At 43.8% G+C, this 25,852-nt stretch overlaps 1 protein-coding gene across 1 annotated transcript in view; it reads right to left on the bottom strand.

Moving 5' to 3' along the window:
• The window catches only part of LOC121722837 (rho guanine nucleotide exchange factor 28), a 78,443-nt gene that overhangs the window by 35,716 nt on the left and 16,875 nt on the right, over positions 1-25,852 (bottom strand). Inside the window, exons 4-11 of the mRNA XM_042108642.1 lie at positions 20,727-20,977; positions 20,218-20,343; positions 17,894-18,011; positions 5,952-6,212; positions 5,302-5,378; positions 4,723-4,901; positions 4,261-4,334; positions 3,976-4,137 (exon numbers count right to left, since the gene is read on the bottom strand). Coding sequence (XP_041964576.1) covers positions 3,976-4,137; positions 4,261-4,334; positions 4,723-4,901; positions 5,302-5,378; positions 5,952-6,212; positions 17,894-18,011; positions 20,218-20,343; positions 20,727-20,972 — 1,243 coding nt within the window. The 5' untranslated portion in view covers positions 20,973-20,977. The remainder of the gene's footprint in view (positions 1-3,975; positions 4,138-4,260; positions 4,335-4,722; positions 4,902-5,301; positions 5,379-5,951; positions 6,213-17,893; positions 18,012-20,217; positions 20,344-20,726; positions 20,978-25,852) is intronic.

Genomic DNA, 25,852 nt, shown 5'->3' on the forward strand with positions numbered 1-25,852 from the left:
TGTTGCTTTTTCCAGCCTATGTTTTCGGTGGTAACCCATTGTCAGTCAATAGTGAAAATAACTGCATATAACTGTCTTGTCGTTGACTGACTCCTTGGTAAAGTTAGTTTCACTTTGCCAATGAGTTCAAATAATAGACGAGTGGAAAAGCGTGAAGGCTATGCTAGGTTTTAGTAAAGCATGGTTTAAGAATGACTATTCCATACGGTCTCGCAAGCAGCCTACTTCAAATGCACTGTTGAATGCCCAAATACGGATGCATTTATTTGACATATCGCGATTTGCGCCGTTAAAGGGAATGACAGATGTTATTCTCATCGGTTTAAAATGATGTTACACGCCAAACACACCCATATGACTGATTAAAAAACCTACGAACACCTTGTTGCGCCATGCGCTCCACGTTTGATAACGAAACCCCTCCCAATGTGAACTGGACATCCTACTAAATTTGAATAGATAGGGCCCAAAGTGTGTTTGCTTAGATATAAGGTGTTTGGTGTTAGATTTATGTGTGTTAAATTAAATGTGCTTTGAACATAATGTGAGAACATAATGTACCAGCTGTAAAAGACTGTAGGTCAGTAAAGGGTCAACAAGCGATCAATGGGCAAGGAGAAAAAGCAGAACCATTACCTCATAGTGAGACAGAACAAGCCTGGGCATGTTCCCGCTCCAGGTATAAAAGGAGAATGGCGCTCTTGCTTGTCATCGGGCTGGATTACACAGAGACTCTTGTTATTTTATTATCTTTGTACTTAATAAAGTCAAAACCCTAACCTTTGGTAAGGGGTTTGTTAAAAGACTGTCCAGCGTTTTTTTTTCCGTATTTTTCTGCCTCCCCTGTGTTGCTGTGAACATCGAACACCTTACAACAGAGGCTTCAGCCTACAGAGGTGACTCCACTCCAGGTGGGTAAGTTGTCTGTTTGAGGGCTTACTTTCTAAGACACTGTTTATGGGCAAAAACATACTGTGCACTGCACTGACACAGGAGTAGCTGTCACACCGACACCGGCACCGAGTAGCTGTCACTCCCTCGACCACGCCCCCTCATGCCACGCCCCCTCTTTTCCCAGTCACATGGAATCTCTCACACTCTCCTGCCTATTAGCTCTACTCACCTGCAAGCAATCACCGCATCATTAACTCTCCTACAAAGGGTTCCCACATTCTCCAGTCTGTGTCTGGCCTCGTCAATACTGGACTCAAGGACTTAAGCTGTGCTCCTCTGTTTCATGCCTCCAGTATTTGTGAGCTCTTTTTTGTTAGAACTTGTTTGTATTTTCTTGGATCCTCTGTTTTCCCTTTTTGGATTATCTTCTGAGATTTTTGAAAGACTGAATCTTTTTGAGTGTCTAATCGTTATCTTTTGTGTATGGCTAAATCTGAACCATTAAGGGAACCTGTTGAACTAAAGTTTTACAAATCTGAGTCTGTGACAGTAGCAAACCCAGCATTTGGGAGGGAAAGTCCTATGCTCCAGGGCAGGCAAAAACCCAAATAGGCTTTGTTATTAAACTTAATGATTGTGAAACTAAGTTCTAGGACCCACCAAGGTCTAAATGCACATCAGACAATGAGGATACAGAACTGTGTCTGATAAATACAAGTGTTTTTAGGGATAGAACCTAAATTGTTATAGATCTGTTGTGATCAGTTAAATTTATGAAGTATGAGCTAAGGGAATAGGGAACAGGGAGTCAGAGATAGAGAGAGACTCTGAAGTCTGAAGACTCTTTGTTAGCCCCAAACCCCAAATTAGGGAATTTGATTCAGATAGAGAGGCTCCTAATCAAGTCAACGCTCTCGTACAACCTGAACCCGTCAAAAGCCTCACAGACCTAAGACAAGCACACACACATTCGCACACACACACACACACATACAGGAGTAACAATCTCAACTATGTTTATAGGAGCCTTGTAGACACCAGAGTGGACACAAAAAGCAACCGTGTGTGTGAGAGAGAGAGTGACCGTGCTTGCCCCTGTAATATTCAACCTTTTCCTAGCGGCAGCCACACTCCTCTCCAGACAATCCCTCAGAGCACTGGACAGCGCACAAATACAGTTCTGTCTTGACAGGAACTTGGAACATCAGACGTCTCCAATCCAAAACCAAAACAACCACCTGCAATGTCCATGAGCTACAGTATGTGATGACTGATGAGCTACAGTATGTGATGACTGTGCTCTCCTGATGAGCTACAGTATGTGATGACTGTGCTCTCCTGATCCATGAGATACAGTATGTGATGACTGTGCTTTCCTGATGAGATACAGTATGTGATGACTGCTCTCCTGATGAGCTACAGTATGTGATGACTGATGAGATACAGTATGTGATGACTGCTCTTCTGATGAGCTACAATATGTGATGACTGTGCTCTCCTGATGAGATACAGTATGTGCTCTCCTGATGAGATACAGTATGTGATGACTGTGCTCTCCTGATGAGATACAGTATGTGATGACTGCTCTTCTGATGAGCTACAATATGTGATGACTGTGCTCTCCTGATTAGATACAGTATGTGATGACTGTGCTCTCCTGATAAGATACAGTATGTGATGACTGTGCTCTCCTGATGAGCTACAATATGTGATGACTGTGCTCTCCTGATTAGATACAGTATGTGATGACTGCTCTTCTGATGAGCTACAATATGTGATGACTGTGCTCTCCTGATAAGATACAGTATGTGATGACTGTGCTCTCCTGATGAGATACAGTATGTGATGACTGATGACATACAATATGCTGATGACTGTGCTCTCCTGATCCATGAGCTACAGTATGTGATGACTGTGCTCTCCTGATCCATGAGATACAGTATGTGATGACTGTGCTCTCCTGATCCATGAGATACAGTATGGGTTAGGGTTAGGGTTAGTATGTGATGACTGTGCTCTCCTGGCCCATAGTCCCAGTGCCATGCAGCAGCTCTGGATGTTGTGTCATCTGTGTACTACTCACTGGGCCTGTGGATTAACATCCAGAAAACTGAGGTTATGATCCAGGACGCCTCTCCATCTCTCACCCCATTTGTATTCACCATTGAAGGAACCCCACTGAAGACCGTCCAACACTTCTGCTACCTTGGCAGCATCCTAACTCCCAGCTACTCAATTGGTGATGACATTCTGGCCCGCATCAACCATGCCTCCTCTGCTTTTGGTAGAGTTTTTGAGAACCACCTACGCACTTCAAGTAACGAAACAGTCTATCAAGCAATCTGTCTCTCCACACTTCTACATGGTGCAGAATCCTGGACAGTCTACCAAGGTTACATTAGACGACTTGAGGCTTTTCACATCAAATGCCTTCAACGCATCCTTGGAATCAGCTGGGAAGGCCGCATTCCCCAGACTGATGGTGGGTGGGACACGTAGTCTGAAGGTCTGCATACAGGCTACTCTGCCAGTTCCTCTATGGTCAACTGCCTGCAGCTAGCAGAAGACCTACAAAATGTAATGTAAATGTAAATCAGGTTTCTAGACTTTAGTATACAAGGAATTTGGTCTTTTCATTTATCTCATCTGTGAATTAGTGAACACACAGAGCACAGTGAACACACAGTGAAGTGAAGCACACACTAACCCGGAGCAGTGAGCTGCCTTGCTACAGCAGCGCTCAGGGAGCAGTGAGGGGTTAGGTGGCTTTGCTCAAGGGCACTTATAGCCATTCCTTCTGGTTGGGGATTGAACCGGCAACCCTTCGGTTCCAAGCCCGAAGCCCTAACCAGTAGGCCACGGCTGCCCACAGTATGTGAAGCCACACACAGTGGCACCTCAGACAGAAACGATAGCCATAACCATACCCCCCCCAAACCTATTGTCATCTTCGCTTGCAAAGGAGTGCCAAACGTGTCTGAGATGGTGAATGTGTGTGTGTCTGAGACCGTGAATGTGTGTGTGTCTGAGACTGAATGTGTGTGTCTGAGACTGTGAATGTGTGTGTGTGTGTGTATGTACCTTCTTTTGTGGCCTCCATCAGGAGGGTTGAGGCTTGTGGTATGTTGTGTGGGCGGGGCCACACTAACAGGTCAGTTTGTCTCCGGCCACTAAGGTCAGCAAACACTCTAAGTTTCTCCTCCAGGACAACACACACCTGCATATCCAGAGAGAGTAGGGATTCTACACACACACACACACACACACACACACATTATCACAACTATAAGTGAGCATATGTGTTTACTTTGAAGACTTCTACAACTTGGCCTATGGTTACCTATGATTGAGTATATATACACATACCTTGGTGACCTTGTATATTTTGGGACTTGAAATCATCATCATCTGACACAGCTTTGGTCTTGTTACCTAGGAGACTGACCACACACAGGGCCACCATGTAACGCAATGTCATCTTAAACTGCATGTACACATTGATTTTTATTAGTTAGCTAATAATATTAGTGTGTTAGCTGTGCTAGACATGAGTTCGTTAGCTGCGCTAGACATGAGTGTGTTAGCCACACTAGACATGAGTGTGTTAGCTGCGCTAGACATGAGTGTGTTAGCTGCGCTAGACATGAGTGTGTTAGCATGTGAGCCTAGACATGAGTGTGTTAGCCACACTAGACATGAGCGTGTTAGCTGTGCTAGACATGAGTGTGTTAGCCACACTAGACATGAGTGTGTTAGCTGTGCTAGACATGAGTGTGTTAGCCACACTAGACATGAGTGTGTTGCGGTCCTCACGAGTGTGTGTCATACCTATGAGCAGCTTTAGTGAGGTGTGCAAGCCAGGTGTTGCGGTCCTCACGCGTGTGTGTGTGGATCTCATACATCTCAGGCCCTGTGGATGACTCTGTGATGAGGAACAGGCCTCGCTCCTGATTGGCTACCTCTCTCACTATAAGTCTCTGCACGGAGACCACTGCAGCCTTCTGCTCCTAAAACACACACACACGTGTACACATATGCGCATACACACACATGCAGCCTTCTGCTCCTAAAACACACACACGTGTACACATATGCACATATACACACATGCAGCCTTCTGCTCCTAAAACACACACACGTGTACACATATGCACATACACACACATGCATTTTGCCCATGTTGTGTGCATGTTTGTATATGGGTTATAATGGGCTGCATTTTGCCCATGTTGTTGTGTGCATGTTTGTATATAGGTTATAATGGGCTGCATTTTGCCCATGTTGTTGTTGTTGTGTGCATGTTTGTATGTGGGTTATAATGGGCTGCATTTTGCCCATGTTGTTGTTGTTGTGTGCATGTTTGTATGTGGGTTATAATGGGCTGCATTTTGTATGTATGTGAAGTACCAGAGCTGCAAAGGTGAGCTTCTGTTCCTTCTCCTGGAGAAAGATCAAGATGTCACTAAGGAGAACTCCCAGACATTCTACAGATTGGGGGAAGGACACAAACAGAGAGGAGAAGGAGTCTGTATGGCTGTTCCAGCTGTCACTAGACATGTGTAGTTCCCAGCCTGTGGACAAATCTCTGATGGTGCCCGTCAACCCAGGAAATTACCTCAAAACATAAACTTTTCTCTGAATAAGCAATAACAAAATATTAATGAATTCTTGAATTTCCCCTTGGGGATCAATAAAATATCTATCTATCTATCTATCTATCTAATATAATTATGTGTACTATTTTATTGTCATTGCTTGTGTGTGATGCCAATGAAACACTCTTTCGGACACAGAATAAATTATTTAATTTTGCCTGTTAACCGAGCTAGCAGTTCAGTAACTTTTAATGTTCCCAGGGTCCTAGAACACGAACAATGTTATTTTTAGAGATCAACTCAATCTTTAGTTCTGATGTACATAGTGATCAACTCAATCTTTAGTTCTGATGTACATAGTGATCAACTCAATCTTTAGTTCTGATGTGCAGTATATATATGTATATTATATTATATAATATATATGTGCAGTATATATATATAGGTTAGGGGTATATTTACCTCTAAGCCTTCCAGAGCTGGTTCTGCAGATGAGGGGTCCACTGTGTGTGAGTGTGTGTGTGGAGTGTGTGTGTGTGAGCTGCTGCTTGCTGAAGGTCTCTCCACTGCGCAGGCGTGTCACACTCCTGCTGTCTAGCCGCTGCATGATGTGTGTGAAGGTCTGCTCCTTCTGCCGCTCACACACACTCTGCTCCACGCCACTCAGCACACACCGCAATGCCCGCAGCGCTTGTCGACACACACACGCGTCTCCACTGGCCTCTGGAGCACACACACACACACATGAATACACACACACATGAATACACACACACACACACACATACACGCGTCCCCACTGGCCTCTGGAGAACACACACACACACACACATGAATACACATGAATACACACACACACACATGAATACACACACACATGAATACACACACACACACACACACGAATACACACACACACATACACGCGTCCCCACTGGCCTCTGGAGAACACACACACACACACACACACACGTCTCCACTGGCCTCTGGAGCACACACACACACATGAATACACACACACACACACACACACATGAATACACACACACACACACGCACACACATGAATACACACACACACACACATGAATACACACACACACACACACACACACGTCTCCACTGCCCTCTGGAGCACACACACACACACATGAATACACACACAATAAATAAATACACACATACACACACACACATGAATACACATGAATACACACACACACACACATGAATACACACACACACACACACACACACACACACACACACACACGAATACACAGACACACACGCGCGTCTCCACTGGCCTCTGGAGCACACACACACATGAATACACACACACACACAAATACACACACACACATGAATACACACAAATACACACACATACATGAATACACATAAATACACACACACATAAATACACACACACACACACACATGAATACACAGACACACACACACGCGCGCGCGTCTCCACTGGCCTCTGGAGCACACACACACATGAATACACACACACACAAATACACACACACACATGAATACACACAAATACACACACATACATGAATACACATAAATACACACACACATGAATACACACACACACACACAAATACACATAAATACACACACACACGTCTCCACTGGCCTCTGAAACGAGCACACACACGCACACACACACACATAAATACACACACACACATGAATACACACACAATAAATAAATACACACACACACACACGTCTCCACTGGCCTCTGGAGCACACACACACACACACATGGATACACACACAACCACACACACACACATAAATACACACACACACATGAATACACACACAATAAATAAATACACACACATGCGTCCCCACTGGCCTCTGGAGCACACACACACACACACACAACAAACACATGAATACACACACAGACACACACACACACAACAAATAAATACACACACACACAAGTCCCAACTTCCATCTGAAGCACATTAATATACACACACACACAACAAATAAATACACACACACACAAGTCCCAACTGCCCTCTGAAGCACACACACACACAACAAACACATGAATACACACACAGACAGACACACACATACACACAACAAATAAATACACACACATGTTATGTAGCCAGGTGTTAGATTAAATAGACATGTTAAGACAATTACAATTAGTAATGTTATGTGGCTGATGCTACAACATACAAACAGAATGACAAACACATCTTCACACACTAAACAACAGATACATATACAACAAACATACACAAACAATTAACACATACACAATACAATAAACACATACTCTGTGATTAATTAATCTAAATAAATCTTCACTTTGGCAGGTGAGTGAATCAACGAATAGCCAAACCAACATCATAGACTTAAAAGCAATCCTATGCAGTTTCAGGTCTATTTTTGGCAGATCTAGAGCTCCCCCTAGAGTTGCGATATATTTATATTTTATTTTGGCGTTGTAAATAGCATACTTCTCATGACTTGTTAAACGCTCATGTTCCATCTGCTCTTTCAAGTTCTTTCTGCTGTTTGAATGTAAATTGACCAGTAAAAGATGGACTGGGAAGAGATGGCAAATTAGACGTGGCAGGCGCAACCAAAACATGCTTTTCAAATAAACCCTTTCTTAGCTCAGCTTTAAGATCATCCTTAAGTCGCTTACTCTTTTCAAAAATGTCAATATCATAATGCTCCGCGATATTCAACAATTTCTCTTTGGTGCACGACTCCAAAAACTCCTCTGAAGGAGACTCCTCTGAACAAATTTGCCAATATCCATGTCGAAAAGTCAACACACGTCACAATGTGTAGCCTACAAAGTAAACCAGTATATCAGTAATCAGGTCTCCCTGCTAACTATACCCAAGCCCAACTAATTAACATCAACCCTAGCTCTTCATGTAGTTACTGATAAGGGTAATTATGCACAGACCAGAGCAATCAACCCTAGCTCTTCATGTAGTTACTGATAATAATTATGCACAGACCAGATCAATCAACCCTAGCTCTTCATGTAGTTACTGATAATAATTATGCACAGACCAGAGCAATCGAAAAAGATCCCCCTCTCTTCCTCGACAACTCTGGCACTGGTTCCAGCAGAGCGTTATTAAACACGACTCTAATAAAGTAACGCATGCCACTCTGCGGAAGTGCCCCCGAGCAAATGCTGCTACTCACGTTGACCAAAACACTAACCACCCCAAACTGACATGCCCCAAAGAAGACACGACGCTATGCCTAACCAGGGAGTTTAACAAAATTGTAGGCCTACACACAAACACAGGTGACTTACAACGTTGGAGTTGGACCTTCCGACATGAATTCTGAAATGCAAACAAACCGTACAGTCGTGTCCTCCCAACAGGTCATTTATCAATCAAACAAATGCTCACAGAGAGCATCAACCTTACAATTTAACCAGGCCAGATCACAAACAAATTTCAAACAAAGAGCAAGCACCTCCCAAAAAACCCAAACAGCCAATTTAAAGCCAAATCTCAAAAACCAACTGGATTAACTAAAGTAGACGAGCCCCCGACAACCTGGCTCCAAGTCATCACAAAACAGAGGACACATATTTTAACTTAAGAATTTATTAACTAATATAACAAAAAGTACTGCGTAAGTTTAAATGTGTCAGTAGGAGTAATCGGTATTCAGTATGTAGGTGAGTAGATGGATGCATGAGGAGTAAGGTGGTGTTATGCAAGAGAAGGCGAACCAAAGAAACAATGCAAAAGGATGCCCGTCTGCCACCTGGCAATCCCTTCTGCCAGCATGGGCCTAAATGGTGTGTGTGTGTGTGTGTGTGTGTGTTGGTCCCTCCCCTCTGCCAGCATGGGCCTAAATGGTGTGTGTGTGTCTGTGTGTGTGTATGTGTCTGTGTGTGTGTGTATTGGTCCATCCCTTCTGCCAGCATGGGCCTAAAATGGGAAATATAAAGGGACAGGGACAGGTGAGAGCACGGCAGCAATTAGGCACTTAAAGGGTCAGCAGCTACAAGCCCATGGGTTGTCACACCCCTATACACAATGAAAATGTCTTTGCTGCCCACTGCTCCGGGTGTGTGTGTGGGCTCCATGTGTGTGAAGGGCTGCCCACTGCTCCGGGTGTGTGTGTGGGCTCCGTGTGTGTGTCTGTATATGTGCACACTACCCCAGGATGGGTAAAATGCACAAGAGGTTGCAGGCTGCATAACCTGGTGAGACGGAGGAGGAGCCAGGTCCGGAATCTCCCCACAGTACCCAGAACCTCCAAGCCACACAAACCCCAAACCAAGCAGGAAATCGGAACACCGCAGGGTGAAGTGGCCTGCCGCAAACAATAAGGAGTGGCTTATGCTGAACAAAGATGTGGACAAGTGCCTGATATCCATCTCAAAGGGCAGTGTCGACCAGAAGCTCCAGACCATGTGTACCATCATAATGAATGTGGAAGCAGAGCGGTTTGGTGTCAAGGAAAGACGTGGAGATAGCAAACCAGCAAAGCTCAACCACAGAGAAGCCAAGATCAGTCAGCAGAGACAAAAACTAAAATCCCTGAGACGTCAGTTCAAGATGGCCAAGGAAGAAGAAAGGACTGCCCTGTCAGAACTCACAAACATCATAAGGAAGAGACTCATCTCACTGAGGAGAGCAGAATGGCACTGAAGGAAAGGGCTCGGAAATGAGCGCTCCCAATTGTCAGGACGATTGCATGGGGATGCATTGGAATTGCAACTGAACGTTCCACAATGGCAATGTGCTGGACAAATGGATGAAAGTTGGGACAAATGACAGAAAAGTTGGACACTTGACCGTTTCAATAGGCCTTTATCACAGCAGCCCACAGGCAGCTGAAGCAGGGCTGTTCACTTTACTGTTGGCAGACAAACCACAGGTGTTCCTAAAAACATCAACGAGGCCACTGGTTGAAGTAACTGTGGCCGAATCTGACACCTAATTAGAAACACCTGTGCTCACACTTCCTACTTCGGCTGCCGTGATAAAGGCCTATTCCAATGCATGACTTCCAATTGGGAACACTGGTAACAGCCCCAAAAATGCTGTGGGAGGCGCTGATGTGTAATTATCCCCTTTCGGAAGAATTTGGGATAATTCGGAACAAAGTAAATGTTACTTTGAGATAAAGATAGTCTTGTGTCCGAAGCGACTTCAAATTGTCCGAACTACTCCAAAATGTCGCACCTTCGCCACATGTGTGTTTTTTGTCCCTCTACAGGTTGGGAAACACTGCTCTACATGTTACTACTAACTACTAACCCTCTACATGTTTTGAAGCTTCCGTTTGTGCTACGGCCATGGAATGGACATGTTTCATACTCGAGGGTGCTCTACGAGGCCGTCCGCATGGAATGGACACATGTTTCATACTCGAGGGTGCTCTACGAGGCCGTCCCGATTAGAGGGCTTGTCAGCTGTTGGCCGATGGTGGTGGGGGTGCCTCCTCTTCAGCCGCCGCCGCAGGTGATCTCCTCTGCCACCACCACAGCCCACCGATAGTTTGTAAATATTTTTTGTTTGTTTTTTGTAAATAGTTATTTTTAGTAGTTATTTTTAGTAGTGTCTAAAATAGTGTTTGTGTGTGTTAATAAAATGTGGAATAACGGAGCTTGACGAAGAACTTTGACTTGGTTTGTTCCCCGAATGGATTAGAGCAGGGATCTCCAACCTTTTTGGGAATGAGGGCTACCTGAAGACCCAAAATCATATGGAGGGCAACTCATTTGAAACAAACATACCCTCACCCTCACCCTTTTTTGGCGAGGGTAGTCCTCCTAAACGATAGAATTTTGATAATTTACTTTTAAATTATCAATATTGTGTAGGCCTATAAGTCTTTATATATTAAGCAACTATATTTTCAACTTTAATATCAATAGCCTATGCAACACTACCAACATTTTTGTTCAGTTTGTTCATCTCAAAGTTTGCACAGGGAATCTATTCAATTTTTTTTAACAAAAAAAAAATCTTTTTGTGCAATTAATAATTTGGGTTACAATTTGCAAATGTATACCCACCCACCATTATGAATTCAGGGGTTGTTTAAGTTCTGATTTCAGTGGACAATTCGGTTTTAACATTTCAATAGTAATCGCCCACACCACCCTAACATATGAAAACTCCTTTTAAAGTTATTGCACACCTGAAATCTCTCCATGATCTGACAAAAAAGGTAATGCACAGTCCTGCTCAGACAGAGCGTGATCTGCAGGCGACCTGTTGGCTATTTTTAGAAGGTGCGCTGGGGGCGCCTCATAGCCGTTCCGTGGGCTACCTGGTGCCCACGGGCACGGTGTTGGAGACCACTGGATTAGAGGGTGTTTGATCATGTGATCTTGTTCTAGGCTACAGACACTACTGTGTCAAATTTGGTGCCTCTAGGTGTACCGAGATGTGAACGTTTGAAATGTGCCCACAGACATGATTTGTCATTCTGACATTTCGAACGCATAGCCTACGATTAGTCCTTTCTGACAATTCGAAATCATTCTAAATTACATTTCCAAGGAAAGTGGGACTTTTCGCCAGCGGACCCCATGCATTGGAAATATTGAGAGCAAAGGAGATCTGGCAGCTCTCTGGCTCGACCTGGCCAATGCCTACAGATCTATTCCATTCAAGCTTGTTGAAACCGCACTGGCAAGACACCATGTTCCTGTCAAGATCTGCATCGTCATCATAGACTATTACAACAACTTCAGTGCGTGAGTCTCTTCAGGCCAAGTAACATCCTCCTGGCATCAACTTCAAAAGGGGATATTCACTGGCTGCACAATCTCTGTATCTCTTTTCGCACTGGCCATGAACATGATAGTCAAGTAGGCCGAGGTGGAATGCAGAGGGCCCAAGTCAAGATCTGGGAGTCAGCCCTCCATAAGAGCCTTCATAGGGAGGGAATGTGAAACCCAGCGCCCCAAGTGGTTGCGTTCCTATCGAAGAGCAGCTCCAATGTTAAGTCCCATAGACCTATTTTAAAAAAAATATTGTGAAGCCAAATCAGCGATGTTATCCACCAAAAATATTTTTCAGTGTCTATACAGTAATAATATTCTAACTGTGAAAATGTCAGACCCTATTTTGCCTTATTTAAGAAAATTGAAATTCCTCCTTTTGTTTCATAAGCGAATTACAAAAGAAGTCACGTGACTTTACCCTTCAACGTTACTCACGGTACCATGGTTTGTTTATTAGCCTGGTTAGCATTGACACTTAACACTTACAGCTAGCTCTTCATGTGAGTAGAAGCACAACACCAGTTATCCTGACATAAAGGTTATCACCACGCGGTTTACATCACGTTCCGTTATTACAAAAATATGTTAAGCCAGTTAAGCAAATTGTGTATTGATCAGTTAGAGATTAAGCGCCCAAACATGTGACGTCACATGCAGCTGTAGTTCCTTATCACCGTGTTATGACAAAAACTCAAAACAATTCAACTGATCCTAAAAATAAGGTATGACCACTTGAAGCAATAGAGGTGACTCCAGTGCCTAACATATGGAAGGCATTAAATTAAGATCCCAATGTGCACCGAGATATATTTTTTCTAAAAAAAAAATCCCATCCACTCCGCTAAACTCTAGGAACGCAACCACTAGATGGCGATGAGATTACTTTCCCTCCCTATGGACGACTTAACAGTGATGACAACATCTGTTCCAGGGTGCAGATGGCTCCTCCAGGGGCTTGAATGGCTCACCTCCTGGGCAAGGATGAGCTTCAAGCCTGCCAAGTCCAGGTCTCTGGTCCTAAAGAAGTGTCAGACCGTTTCCGCTTTGCCCTGGGAAAGACCATGATTCCATCAGTGACTGAAAAACAGGTCAAGAGCCTGGAGATCTTTGATAGCTCCCTGAAGGACTCAGCTGCCTTAAAACAAACCAAGTGCGACCTGACTACCTGGCTGACAGTGATTGACAGATCTGGCCTCCCCGGAAAATTCAAAGCCTGGATCTACCAGCACGGAGTCTTGCTAAGAATACTCTGGCCCCTGTTAGTCTACGAGGTACCAACATCAACAGTCGATGCTCTAGAGAAGTCTATCAGCCAGTTCCTCAGGAATTGGCTGGGGCTCCCTTGGTCCTTGAGCAGCATTGCCCTGTATGGCCATTCCACCAAGCTGCATCTTCCTTTGAGTGGACTAACAGAGGAGTTCAAAGTCATCCGCTCCAGAGAGGTGTTGATGTACAGGGACTCCAGAGACACAAAAGTCACAGCAGCAGGAATCCTCGTGAAGACCGGGAGGAAGTGGCAGGCGCAAGAAGCCGTCACTAAAGCTGAGGCGCAACTAAGGCACAAAACGCTGGTGGGCTCCATGGCAACAGGACGAGCAGGTCTTGGTTGTTTTCCCAAGCCATGTTACGATCTGGCTCGTGGAAAAGAGAGGCGCAGACTGATTCAGGATGAGATACGAGCAGAGGTGGAGGAAAAACGGCACACCAAAATGGCCGGCATGTCCAAACAAGGAGCATGGACCAGGTGGGAACATGCAGATCCCCGCAGGATTACCTGGGCAGAGCTCTGGAAAGCCGAGCCACTTCAGATCAGGATTCTTGTCCAATTCGTCTATGACGTCCTCCCAAGCCCAGCCAACCTGCACCTCAAAAGCGCTAGGGGAGGGGCGGTACCGCTGGCGCCACGACCAGGTGCTAAAGGCTTTGGCGGACTCCATCTGCACAGTGATCCAGCACAGAAAGACCCAGGCAGCCCTCAAACAATCAGTCACCTTCATTAGAGCTGGGCAGAAGGAACAACACCACCGGCCTAGCTCTACAGGGGGGCTCCTCACCACAGCTTGTGACTGACAGATTCAAGTCGACCTAGGAAGACAGCTCAAGTTCCCAGGCAACATCACAGCCACTTCTCTCTGCCCGAACATGGTGCTAACATCTGAGTCTTCCAAGCAAGTGGTTATCCTGGAACTGACTGTCTGGGAAGACCGTATTAAAGAGGCCCATGAGTTCAACGGTTGGAAAGCTCGCTGTGAGCCAGTCGAGGTCGGGTGCCGAGGCTTCACTGGCCGCTCACTGCTGCGAACCCTCAAACTCCTTAGAGTGAAAGGACTGCAATTGAAAAAAGCCACCACAAACATCTTATAGGCAGCAGAGAGGGTCTCGCGGTGGCTGTGGATCCGTAGGGAGAATCTGTGGAGCAACAGGCCACTTGGACACAAGCCGGGGACTGATCACCCCCGGCTGGGTCACCTGGGTGAGGGTGTATGAAGATTTAAGACCCGAAACACCCTATGAACCCAGGTTCTTCACTGATGACGTGTCCAAGTAGGACCAGACGGTGTATTCAAACTCTTTAGCATGATAAATGCAGAGAACAAAGTTCCCTAAAGGAAAAATAAAGTCAATTGAAACAGCTTTGATAACAGCCTTCAGCTTATGTATGTTGTTGGGTCTGGTGTGTTTCATTTGACTTTTGACAGGCGAGTTGGCTGGCCAATTAAGCATAGCAATACTGTACCAAGGTCAGCAAACCACTTTGTGGTACTTTTGGCACTGTGAGCAGGTGGCACTGGGGGCAGGTGGCACTGTGGGCACTGGGGGCAGGTGGCAATGTGGGCACTGGGAGCAGGTGTGGGCAGGTGGCACTGGGGGCAAATGGCACTGTGGGCAGGGGGCACTGGGGACAGATGGCACTGTGGGCAGGTGGCACTGGGGGCAGGTGGCACTGTGGGCACTGGGAGCAGGTGTGGGCAGGTGGCACTGGGGGCAAATGGCACTGTGGGCAGGGGGCACTGGGGGCAGGTGGCAAGTCCTGCTGGAGTAGGACATCACCATCTCCAGGAATCACCATCTCCATCTCCAGGAAGCTTGTTATTAGCAGATGGAAGAAAGTGGTCTAAAATCTCCTGGTGGATGGCTGCATTGACTGGACCAACACCAGCAGATGACATAGATAGATAGATAGATAGATAGACATAGATAGACAAAAAATACTTTATTGATCCTCAAGGGGAAAAATATTGCACCCCTAATCATCACTGACTGTGGAAACGTCACTCTGGACTTCAAGCAACTTGGCTGTTGTTCCTCTCCACTCTTCCTCCAGACTCTGGGACCTTGATTTCTAAATGAAATGCAACATCTGCTCTCATCTGAGAAGAGTACCTTGATTTCTAAATGAAATGCAACATTTGCTCTCATCTGAGAAGAGGACCTTAATTTAAATGCCACATCTGCTCTCATCTGAGAAGAGGACCTTGATTTCTAAATGAAATGCAACATCTGCTCTCATCTGAGAAGAGGACCTTGATTTCTAAATGAAATGCAACATTTGCTCTCATCTGAGAAGAGTACCTTGGACCACTGAACCCATTTCCGGAAAATGTCTGTGCATAGCCCCAGGCTCTGTCCACTCCTTATGAAGCCCCCCCCCCCAAGTTGTTAACTCGTCTAGACTTCACAATCCTGTCAAGGCTGCAGTCATCCCTTTTGCTTGTGCATCTTTTCCTACCACACTTTCCCCTCCACAACTATGCTTTTCCTACCACACTTTCCCCTCCACAAATATGCTTTTATACAGCACTTTGTGAACAGCCTGCCCTTTCAGCAATTACCGTCTGTGTCTTACCCTCCTTGTGGAGAGTATTAATAGCCCTATTCAGACGGGAGAAGTTTCACATGGAGAAGTGGTGCACAGTATTATTACCTGGGGTTTTAGCCCCGTCCGAATGCACCATGTCAGAAATTTTTACAGACAATGTCAGTAGAAATGATGGCAACTTTTACCTTCTGTAAAATGGCCCAGAGAAAATACCTTGGGTAATATTAATCCCATCCGAATAGGATCCTCTGTAAAAATGTATGTAGATTATATTATATTAATTATATCCTGTTTAATCATAGTTTTCTACATTTGTTTGAGCATGGAGGCGCTTGAAGAAGCACTCGGTCATAAACAATGCAAGGCAACCACAGGGTGATGATTTTGCCTGGTAAGGTAAAGTATAGGCTACCAATGTAATCAACAAGGACGGTGAATTTATGTGATATTTTTTCAGCTGTAGCCTGTAGAATACCTGATTCTCACCACAAGCTTTTATTCGGAGCCTACAGTTGTCATTGACATATTGAGCATATGACAAATACATTTGAACTTGACACTGAACTACTGAGTAAACATTACTCAGGACATGTTGGATGTATGGATGTGACATCAGGAAGCAACATAGTACCAACATAGCAACAGGGAGGCAGTGCATAGATCAAGTTACCCCTCCCACTTCTGATAGTATACAGAGATGTCATAATCCCGTGCGAATTTGCCATTTATATTACAGACATTCTGTGGTAAAATGACTTTACCCCACATCTCAACATAAAACTAATCCTGTCAGAATAGGGCTAATGATTGTTTTTTGGACAACTGTCAAGTCTGCAGTCCTCCCGATGATTGTGGTTGTGTGTATTGAACCAGACTGGGAGATTTAAGGCTCAGGAAACCTTTACAGGTGTTTTGAGTTAATTAAGATGAGAGATCTTCTCTGGTTGATGTTTCTGTTTTATTGTACACACACTTGTACACACATACGCAAAACAAAAAAATACACACACACAGAACAATAAACGGACAAGAATAAATGTACATAAATATGACCACACATGCACATTAACACTTTGGTGTACTGTCTAAATATGTCTGGGTTGTTTTATCAACCAAAGAGCGAGTTGCAGCTGTTTTGGTTAGTTGGTTGGGTCATTTTGTGGGTTTATTTTGTTGTGTTGTTATGAGTGTGAGTGTGTGTGTGTGAGAGAGAGAGAGACAGAGAGAGAGAGAGAGAGAGAGAGAGAGGGAGGGAGGGAGAGAGAGAATACCCTACATTTCTAGAAAAAAACCCACAATTTAAAGGTCTACACGACAATTCAAAAATGAAAACCCTCCTAGGTGAGGAAGAACACTCTCTGCTCAGTTTGTGTTTAAGTGCCACAAACTGAGAGAAAACACATAATGGACAAAGAGCAGAAATCTAAACATAGTCTCAATTTTTTATTTGTTTATTATTATTATTATTATTATTATCATTCATTATTATTTTTTAATTAAAATGAATATTCTCTTTTATTATAATTTATTTATTACTATTATTTAATCAACATTGTTTTGTTTATCTTATATATTTATGTACTGAATCTGTATACATGTTTTGACAACACAAGCACTCTTGTCATGTCAATAAAGCTTATTTGAATTGAATTGAATTGAGAGAGGGAGGGAGAGAGAGAGAAAGAAAGAGAGAAAGAAAGAGGGAGAGAGAGGGAGGGAGTGAGAGAGAGAGAGAGAAAGAGACAAAGAGGGAGAGAGAGAAAGAAAGAGAGAAAAAAAGAGGGAGAGAGAGAAAGAGAGGGAGAGTACCATCTGTGTATTGCAGGAGTCTCTCCAGTAGAATGGGATACTTGGTGATTCTCTGAGTGACCAGTAGGAGGAGTTCTGGAATTTCTCTTCTTTTCAGCTCACCATTCCGTCTCTGCTGCTGCAACACACAGGCACACACACACATCACAAGCCAACGCACACACACATACACGTCACACACGTCACAAGCAAACACACGCACACACACACACGACACACTCAAACGCACACACACACACACGTCACAAGCAAACGCACACACACACACACACACGTCACACACACACACGTCACAAGCAAACGCACACACACACACGTCACACACACACACACACACGTCACAAGCAAACGCACAAGCAGGGGTAAGCCAGCCTCTGTGTTTATCTTGCGTGTGTGTGTGCGTGCATGTGTGTGTGTGTGTGTACGTGTGTGTGTGTATGTGTGCGTGTGTGCGTGCGTGTGTGTGCGCGCATTACCTTGATGAAGGCCTGTAGTTTTCTGTTATTTTGCAGTAGCTGTCTGTAAAGGTTAACCCTCTAGGCGCCACAGTCGACTTTAGTCGACAAGATGCGGTACTGAATAAAACGGCCGATTTAGTCAAATAGGGTGTCATATTTCATTCGACCTCCACTCCACTAGATGGCAGACAAGTCATACGTCATCCCTGAGTCGAAAAAAAGTCATGCTTTAAACAAAACTTTCGCGCTACAGCTGCAGTGAATCAGTGCGTGCAATACCGGAGCTAGTGTGCGTGTGAGCTACTTTATCAGAGCGATATTGTCAACGTCAGCGAGTATTTGCATTAGATTATCGTCTAATGGCATCAAAAAAGTTTACCTGAAATGAAGTGTTGGGTCTTCTATTCGCGGACCCTGATTCTGAAGGGGAATATCTGCCTTCAGAAAATGACGGTGATTCGTTTAGTGAGGCTTCAGATGCGTCCCTGCCTTGCAATGATGCAGCTGGACAAAGTGAGAGTTTACTCCATAGTTTAGCTTACACCAAGCACAAACGTTGAATCGTTTGCCCAATGTCACTGGTGGGAATAATGTTTCACAGGTTCGGAGTGTTCATCGGGAAGTTAGCAGGGTGTTAGTGGTGTGGCGAACGAGGATGGAGGTAGCCTAATATCCATAGCGCTAGCTTCTGTTTCCTGAACGTGTGCCTCTCCACAATCGCGGCGACGGTAACGTGGTGGAGCCTTTGTCTAATGCCACTGGGTATGTTAGACGAGGTCGAAGTGCTCATAGGACAGTTAGGGGGGAACGTAGTGGCAGTGTGGGGAGTCGCAATGAGAATGACAGTAGGCCTAGTCCGAGCTGCGCAAATTCTCTCCACTCGGCGCGCGCGAGGCAGATCTGGCCATGCTGCTCGCATGTTGGAGGTGGTGACACGCTCTCTCTCCCTCTCCCACACACACACATTAGGTCATGCATAGTCTATCACAAGATGATGGGAATGCCGGCCCTGTATGGATAGGGATAGGGAGTCATTATCTCTACAGCAAAAGGCCTGCTACATAAAAAAAAAAAAAATGTCAGCCATTTATTAGTAATGATTTACACTGTTGATTTGCTATCTATTTCCCTGATCATTTAGGACATACACTATGTGTTCCTTTTTGTGTGTTCATGTCCTTGTGATGCGTGTGTCTTTGTCAGCTAAGAAAAAAAAACAAAAAAACATCAACAAAAACAACAAAAAGAAAAAAAATACTAACATTGTCTCTTGTCTTGTCTCGTCATCTCACTCCTGATCTGTGCCTTGCCGTGGCAAATGAGCTTTTGAACTAAACAGGTCTTGTCTACTTGTGTTTGTGTGTCATCTGAATAATATATATGTGCCCCATACATGGAATCAGAGTGCCTACTGTATGTAGTAAATGGAAAATCTCTACAGCAAAAGGCCAGTCTACCGCTACATGCATTTGGTTTGTTTCTGCCATTTATTAGTAATGATTTACACAGTTTGTTCACTACTTGAGCATTCAGTATTGTGCAATATAGCATACAGAAGGTGAGGGACATTTTGGGGGGGAAGAAGTGGTGCATTTTATCATTCAAACATGCGACTTTTCATTCAAATTCTATAATCCAAGATGGCCGCCACCATATGACGTCATAATATGCAAATTAGATATAAACATTTAATCTCTACATAAACTTTGGGTCATCCTTAATATTTCTCTAATTTACAGAAAGTCTCTATCTCTTATCACTTTTAAGATATAGCCTTTTGAAATGAAGATGTCAAAATTGATCGTTTCGGAAAAAAACCTCTGGTGCCTAAAGGGTTAACAGTGTGTGTGTGTGTGTGTGCATTACCTTGATGAAGGCCTGTAGTTTTCTGTTGTTTTGCAGTATCTGTTTGTAAAGGTTAACAGCATGTGTGTGTTTGCTGCAGAACTCTCCATATAGAGCAGTAATCTCTGCACCATGCTCCCCTGAGAACTGAAACACACACACACACACACACAAACACACACCACCACCACCATCATCATCATCTCTGCACCATGCTCCCCTGAGAACTGAAACACACACACACACACACACTATCATCATCATCTTTGAACCATGCTCCCCTGAGAACGGAAACACACACACACCATCATCATCATCATCATCATCTCTGAACCATGCTTCCCTGAGAACTGAAACACACACACACACCACCACCATCATCATCATAATCTCTGCACCATGCTCCCCTGAGAACTGAAACACACACACAACCACCATCATCATCATCTTTGTGCCAAACTCACCAGAGACCTATGACAAAAACAAAGATATTGTGTGTATGGCAGAGAGAGAGAGACACACACACACACCTGTTCTGTGAGAATGTCTCCGATGCGGTGAATTAGGAAGTTTTTTGGGTTGCTGGGATCAGTGGATTCACGCTGTCGTGTTTCCATAGCACAGAGAAAATTCTGATGCAAGGGGAGGAGCTTGTCCACACAAGGCAAAATCTGTCCAATCACATCGCTTCCCAGCTGACATTCCTCTTGAAGGCCCCACCTTAGACTTTCAGCCATGACGGTGAGAGTCTGGACATGCTGATTTTCTGTTAACATCAACTCTACACACACACACACACACACACAGAAACACACACACACAATATAGATATTTATAAGATTGTGTGCTTTCATCTGTCTGACCTTCAATAGATTGGACCTCCTGCAAATACTTCCTAAAATCAATATTTACTCTCACTCTTGATTTTGGTTAGCAAGCTAACTTGGGTAGATAGACTTTCATTTCCCCTCACTCTTTGTGTCCTGTTGGTTAACAAAATAACTTAATTCATATAGATCTATACATTCATGTCACCCTTATACTTAGCTGCTGAGCCAATCACAATAGATAGATAGATAGATAGATAGATAGATAGATACTTTATTGATCCCCAAGGGGAAATTCAAGGGTCTCAGTACCATACAGACATCACACACAACATGCACTTACAGCAGAAATGGTAAACATAAGTATAAGTATAAACATATAACTAAACTCCACTGTACAATAAAGACAGTAGAAGATAAGAAAGATAAGAAAACTAACAAAACTAAATACTAAATACACTATATAAATTAAATTAAGAAAGTCCAATGTGCTTGAGGGTGATCAAGCATAAGACGCTTGTAGTGACAGGGCCGGGACTGGTGAGGTGCTAAAGGAAGTGAGTGTCATGGTGAAGGTGCAAACAGTAGTCCAACCATAGTCCTTAGTTATGTGTGCATGGCAAAGTGCTCAAGAGAGTGAGTGTCATGGTGAAGGTGCAAAAAGTAGTCCAACCATAGTCCTTAGTTATGTGTGCCTGGCAAGGTGCTCAAGAGAGTGAGTGTCATGGTGAAGGTGCAAAAAGTAGTCAAACCATAGTTCTATAGTTATGTGTGCCTGGCAAGGTGCTCAAGAGAGTGAGTGCCATGGTGAAGGTGCAAAAAGTAGTCCAACATTAGTCCAACAGTGCAACAGTGCAAGAATAAGGTCTAGAGACCAGCATAAATAATATGGACAAATAGGAGAGTAAAGTATAATGTAGACAAGGTAAAATAAAAAACTATGTCAGTGCAAGAACAGGTTGAGGTAATAGGGTTATAGCCATTCATTCATTCAGTATTGTAGCAGAAGCCTGACCGCAGCCATTGATCATGTGTGCTATATAGCATGAAAAACAGTGTAGCAGTAAAACAGTAGTGAAAACATTAGGCTGTGTACATTAGTAAAACAGTAGTAAAGCAGTAGTGGGAAGTCAGTACTCAAACATGGAGAGGGTGGAGAGGCAGACAGACTAAGCAAAGAAGTCTATCTCTCCTCTTCCCTTTAGTGAGGCATTGAACAGTTCAATGGCCCTGGGGACAAATGACTTCCTCAGCCTTTCAGTTGTGCATGGCAGTGAGCGAAGTCTCCAGCTGATCAAGCTCTTTTGCTTTTTAATAGTGCTGTAGAGTGGGTGACATTCATTGTCCAAGATGTTGATCAGTTTGTTTAGGGTCCTTTTGTCAGATATTGAAGTGATGCACTCCAGTTCAGCTCCCACTACAGAGCCAGCCTTCCTTACCAGCCTGTCAAGTCGCCCAGCATCCTTCTTCTTTGTGCTTCCTCCCCAGCATACCACTGCATAGAAGAGGGCGCTGGCCACAACAGACTGATAGAACATCCTGAGGAGCTTGCTGCACACATTGAAGGACCGCAGCCTCCTCAGGAAGTACAGCCTGCTCTGACCTTTCTTGTAGAGTGCATCAGTGTTGGTTGACCAGTCCAGTTTATTGTCCAGGTGGAGACCCAGATACTTGTAGGTGCTTACCACCTCCACATTGACCCCATCAATGGAGACTGGTAGCAGAGCGGGCTTAGACCTTCGGAAATCCACCACCATCTCCTTGGTCTTTGAAGTGTTTAGTTGAAGGTGATTGAGTTTGCACCACTGCACAAAGTCCTCCACCAGGCTCCTGTACTCCTCCTCTTGCTCGTCCCTGATACACCCCACAATTGCAGTGTCATCAGAAAACTTCTGCATGTGGCATGACTCGGTGTTGTAGTGGAAGTCAGATGTGTACAGGGTGAACAGGACTGGAGAGAGCACAGTTCCCTGTGGCGCTCCGGTGCTGCTGATCACAGTGTCAGAGAGGCAGTTCTTCAGTCTGACGAACTGTGGTCGCTCGGTCAGGTAATCTGTAATCCAGGTTACCAGGTGAGTGTCCACACCCATCTGCAAGAGCTTGTCTCCCAGTCTGAGGGGTTAGATGGTGTTAAAAGCTCTTGAGAAATCAAAGAACATGATTCTCACAGTACTTTTCCCCTTGTCAAGGTGAGAATGTGTCCTGTGTAGAAGATAAGTGATGGCATCGTCCACGCCCACTTTCTCCTGGTATGCAAACTGTAAAGGGTCTAGTGCATGGCGTACCTGGGGTCTGAGCATACCTAAGACCAGCCGCTCCATTGTTTTCATCACATGTGATGTTAGAGCGACAGGCCTGAAGTCATTAAGCTCGCTGGGGTGTGGTTTCTTGGGAACGGGGGTGAGACATGATGTCTTCCACAGTGTTGGAACTTGTCCGAGACGTAGACTCCAGTTGAAGATGTGCTTCAGTGGCTCCCCCAGTTCAGCAGCACAGGCCTTGAGCAGCCTTGGACACAGTCTGTCAGGCCCGGCTGCCTTACGAGGATGGAGTTTTTTTAAAAGATAACTTACTTGGTCCGCTGAAATGATGGGGGGGATGAGGCGAATGGAGGGTGAGGAGGAAGAGGGGTGCTTCTGTGATGGTTGTCGTGTGGCTAGAGACTGATGGCCATTGGCTGAAGCCAATGTTGTCGCACTGCTCGTGGTCAACATGTGGGGGAGAGGTGCGATAGCCTTATCAGCAGTGATGGGGAAGGGAGGGGAGGGGGGCAGCATCTGAGGTCTGTGTGTCTGATGGCTGTTGACTGACGTCGTTGTCAGCTCTTTGTTCGTGGTAGCCATGTGGCGGAGGGTGCAATATGGGTGGATGACAAATAAGCCTGAAAAAAGGAATTTAAAAAAACTTCAAATATCATCCCTAAAAAGTGTTTATATGTGTTGCTGTATCTCTAAACTTGACTAATATAAAAAAAAATTTCAAAAAAAAAAAGTGAAATATATATTTATATGTCAATTTGTCATGTTAGTGCCTAAAATTGTCATATGGTGTGACGTGAAAATAATTTGAAATAAAATGAAAATTAGATACTTTTTTCTACTTTAATTTATGTCACTGTACATTTTAATCACGTTTGCTTTGATATGCAACATTTCCTTGTGAATATTTAGAAGAAAAACCTAAAATTGAACAAGTTATTTTGTCAAGGTGGAGAATGCTCCTAAGTGTAACCAGATATTTTAGCTTAATTCTAATATTTCTTGTAAGAACTCACTCAAAATTCTTGAGGTTCTTGCAGATACCATTTCCTTTGTGTGCTATTGATGTTTTAATGATTTTTCAATTATAAAGTCTTTTTTGTGACATTATTTAATGTCACACCAAATGACATGGTGTCACGCCATATGATGAACTGCACCACTCCACCATGTGTCAGAGCAAAACAGGGTTTTTAATGACAATAAAATCATTAACAATGAATTTTGAAGTCACTGTATGAATGGTGTATGCGTGTAACAGCAAAATAGATGAAAGTTTAGTATTTATTTTTTAAACTTACATGGCATGGTAACATAAAAGAAAAAAGTATGAGAAATATGAATTGTACAGATACATTTTTTTTCCCAATTATCACAGATTTAACAAAAAACATATAATATCTGAATTTAAATAATGTTTTTACAAGAACTTTTATGTAAAAATGCAATTTGGTCATAGGGTGTGACAGAAATGTCATATAGTGTGACTTGAAAAAAGCTGTCACACCATATGATGCAGCGTCACACTATATGACATTTTGACAGTTAAGCTAATTTTCTAGACAGTTAAATACAGCTAACTATTAGTTAGCATGCAACTGACCACATGGCAGCAGTGCTTTTTAAGAATTCATGAAGAATATTTGTGGAAAATAGCTACTTTTTAGGCAAATGATGTCACACCATAAGACACTAAAATTTGGCCACGATTGATGATGTCCAATTCAAAGCTTTTTATATAAAAATCCAAAAAGCAGAACTCGCCTCTTGACCATGCCAATTACTCCTGACATTCTATTGTTACTTCCTGATTAAGCAGGGTCCTCTTCCCAATAATAATGTCCAAATGAATGCCCGGTCAAAAAATACTATATAGTGTCACGCCATATGACAACCATTTTATGGACAAAACATATTTGATTATAACTTAGTTGGACAGCATGCATAAACATCAAAACTTTCTGTGGTTGTAAAAAACATCCAATTATTTTATATGCATGGTAAAACTTTAAAGTAATTATACTTTTTATGGATATACACTCTTTTTAGGAAGTTCGCACACATGGTGGACAGTCACACCATATGACATTTTTTATGTTTGGATGATTATTTTAAGTCAAAAGTGAAATAAAAATCCAATAAATTTAATATGACAGAACTTGAACCTACCAGACCTACAACATTTCCATATCAATTCTTAACAATTGCCATTTTTTATAAGTGTGTGACACATGGACAGTCTGAATTCTGCTATTTGTCATCTACCCATATCCAGTGATGGTGGGGGTGAGTGTTGCACTGGTAATGAGGTGGGGTGGGGGCTGGGCAATCGAACCTGTTGTAAAAGTGGTTCAGCTGGTTCGCCCTGTCCAGGTCTCCCTCAACAGAGCTGCTGCTCTTCTTAAGGCCAGTGATAGATTTCATACATTCCCACACCTCCTTCATGTTGTTATCTTGCAGCTTCTGTTCCATCTTCCTTCTGTAGTCCTCCTTAGCCTCTTTCAACTTAATCTTGAGTTCCCCCTGTACTCGCCTCAGCTCTGCCATGTCCCCCTCCTTAAACACCCTCTT

The sequence above is a fragment of the Alosa sapidissima genome, chromosome 1, assembly GCF_018492685.1.
Source record: "Alosa sapidissima isolate fAloSap1 chromosome 1, fAloSap1.pri, whole genome shotgun sequence".
Lineage (NCBI taxonomy): Eukaryota > Metazoa > Chordata > Actinopteri > Clupeiformes > Clupeidae > Alosa > Alosa sapidissima.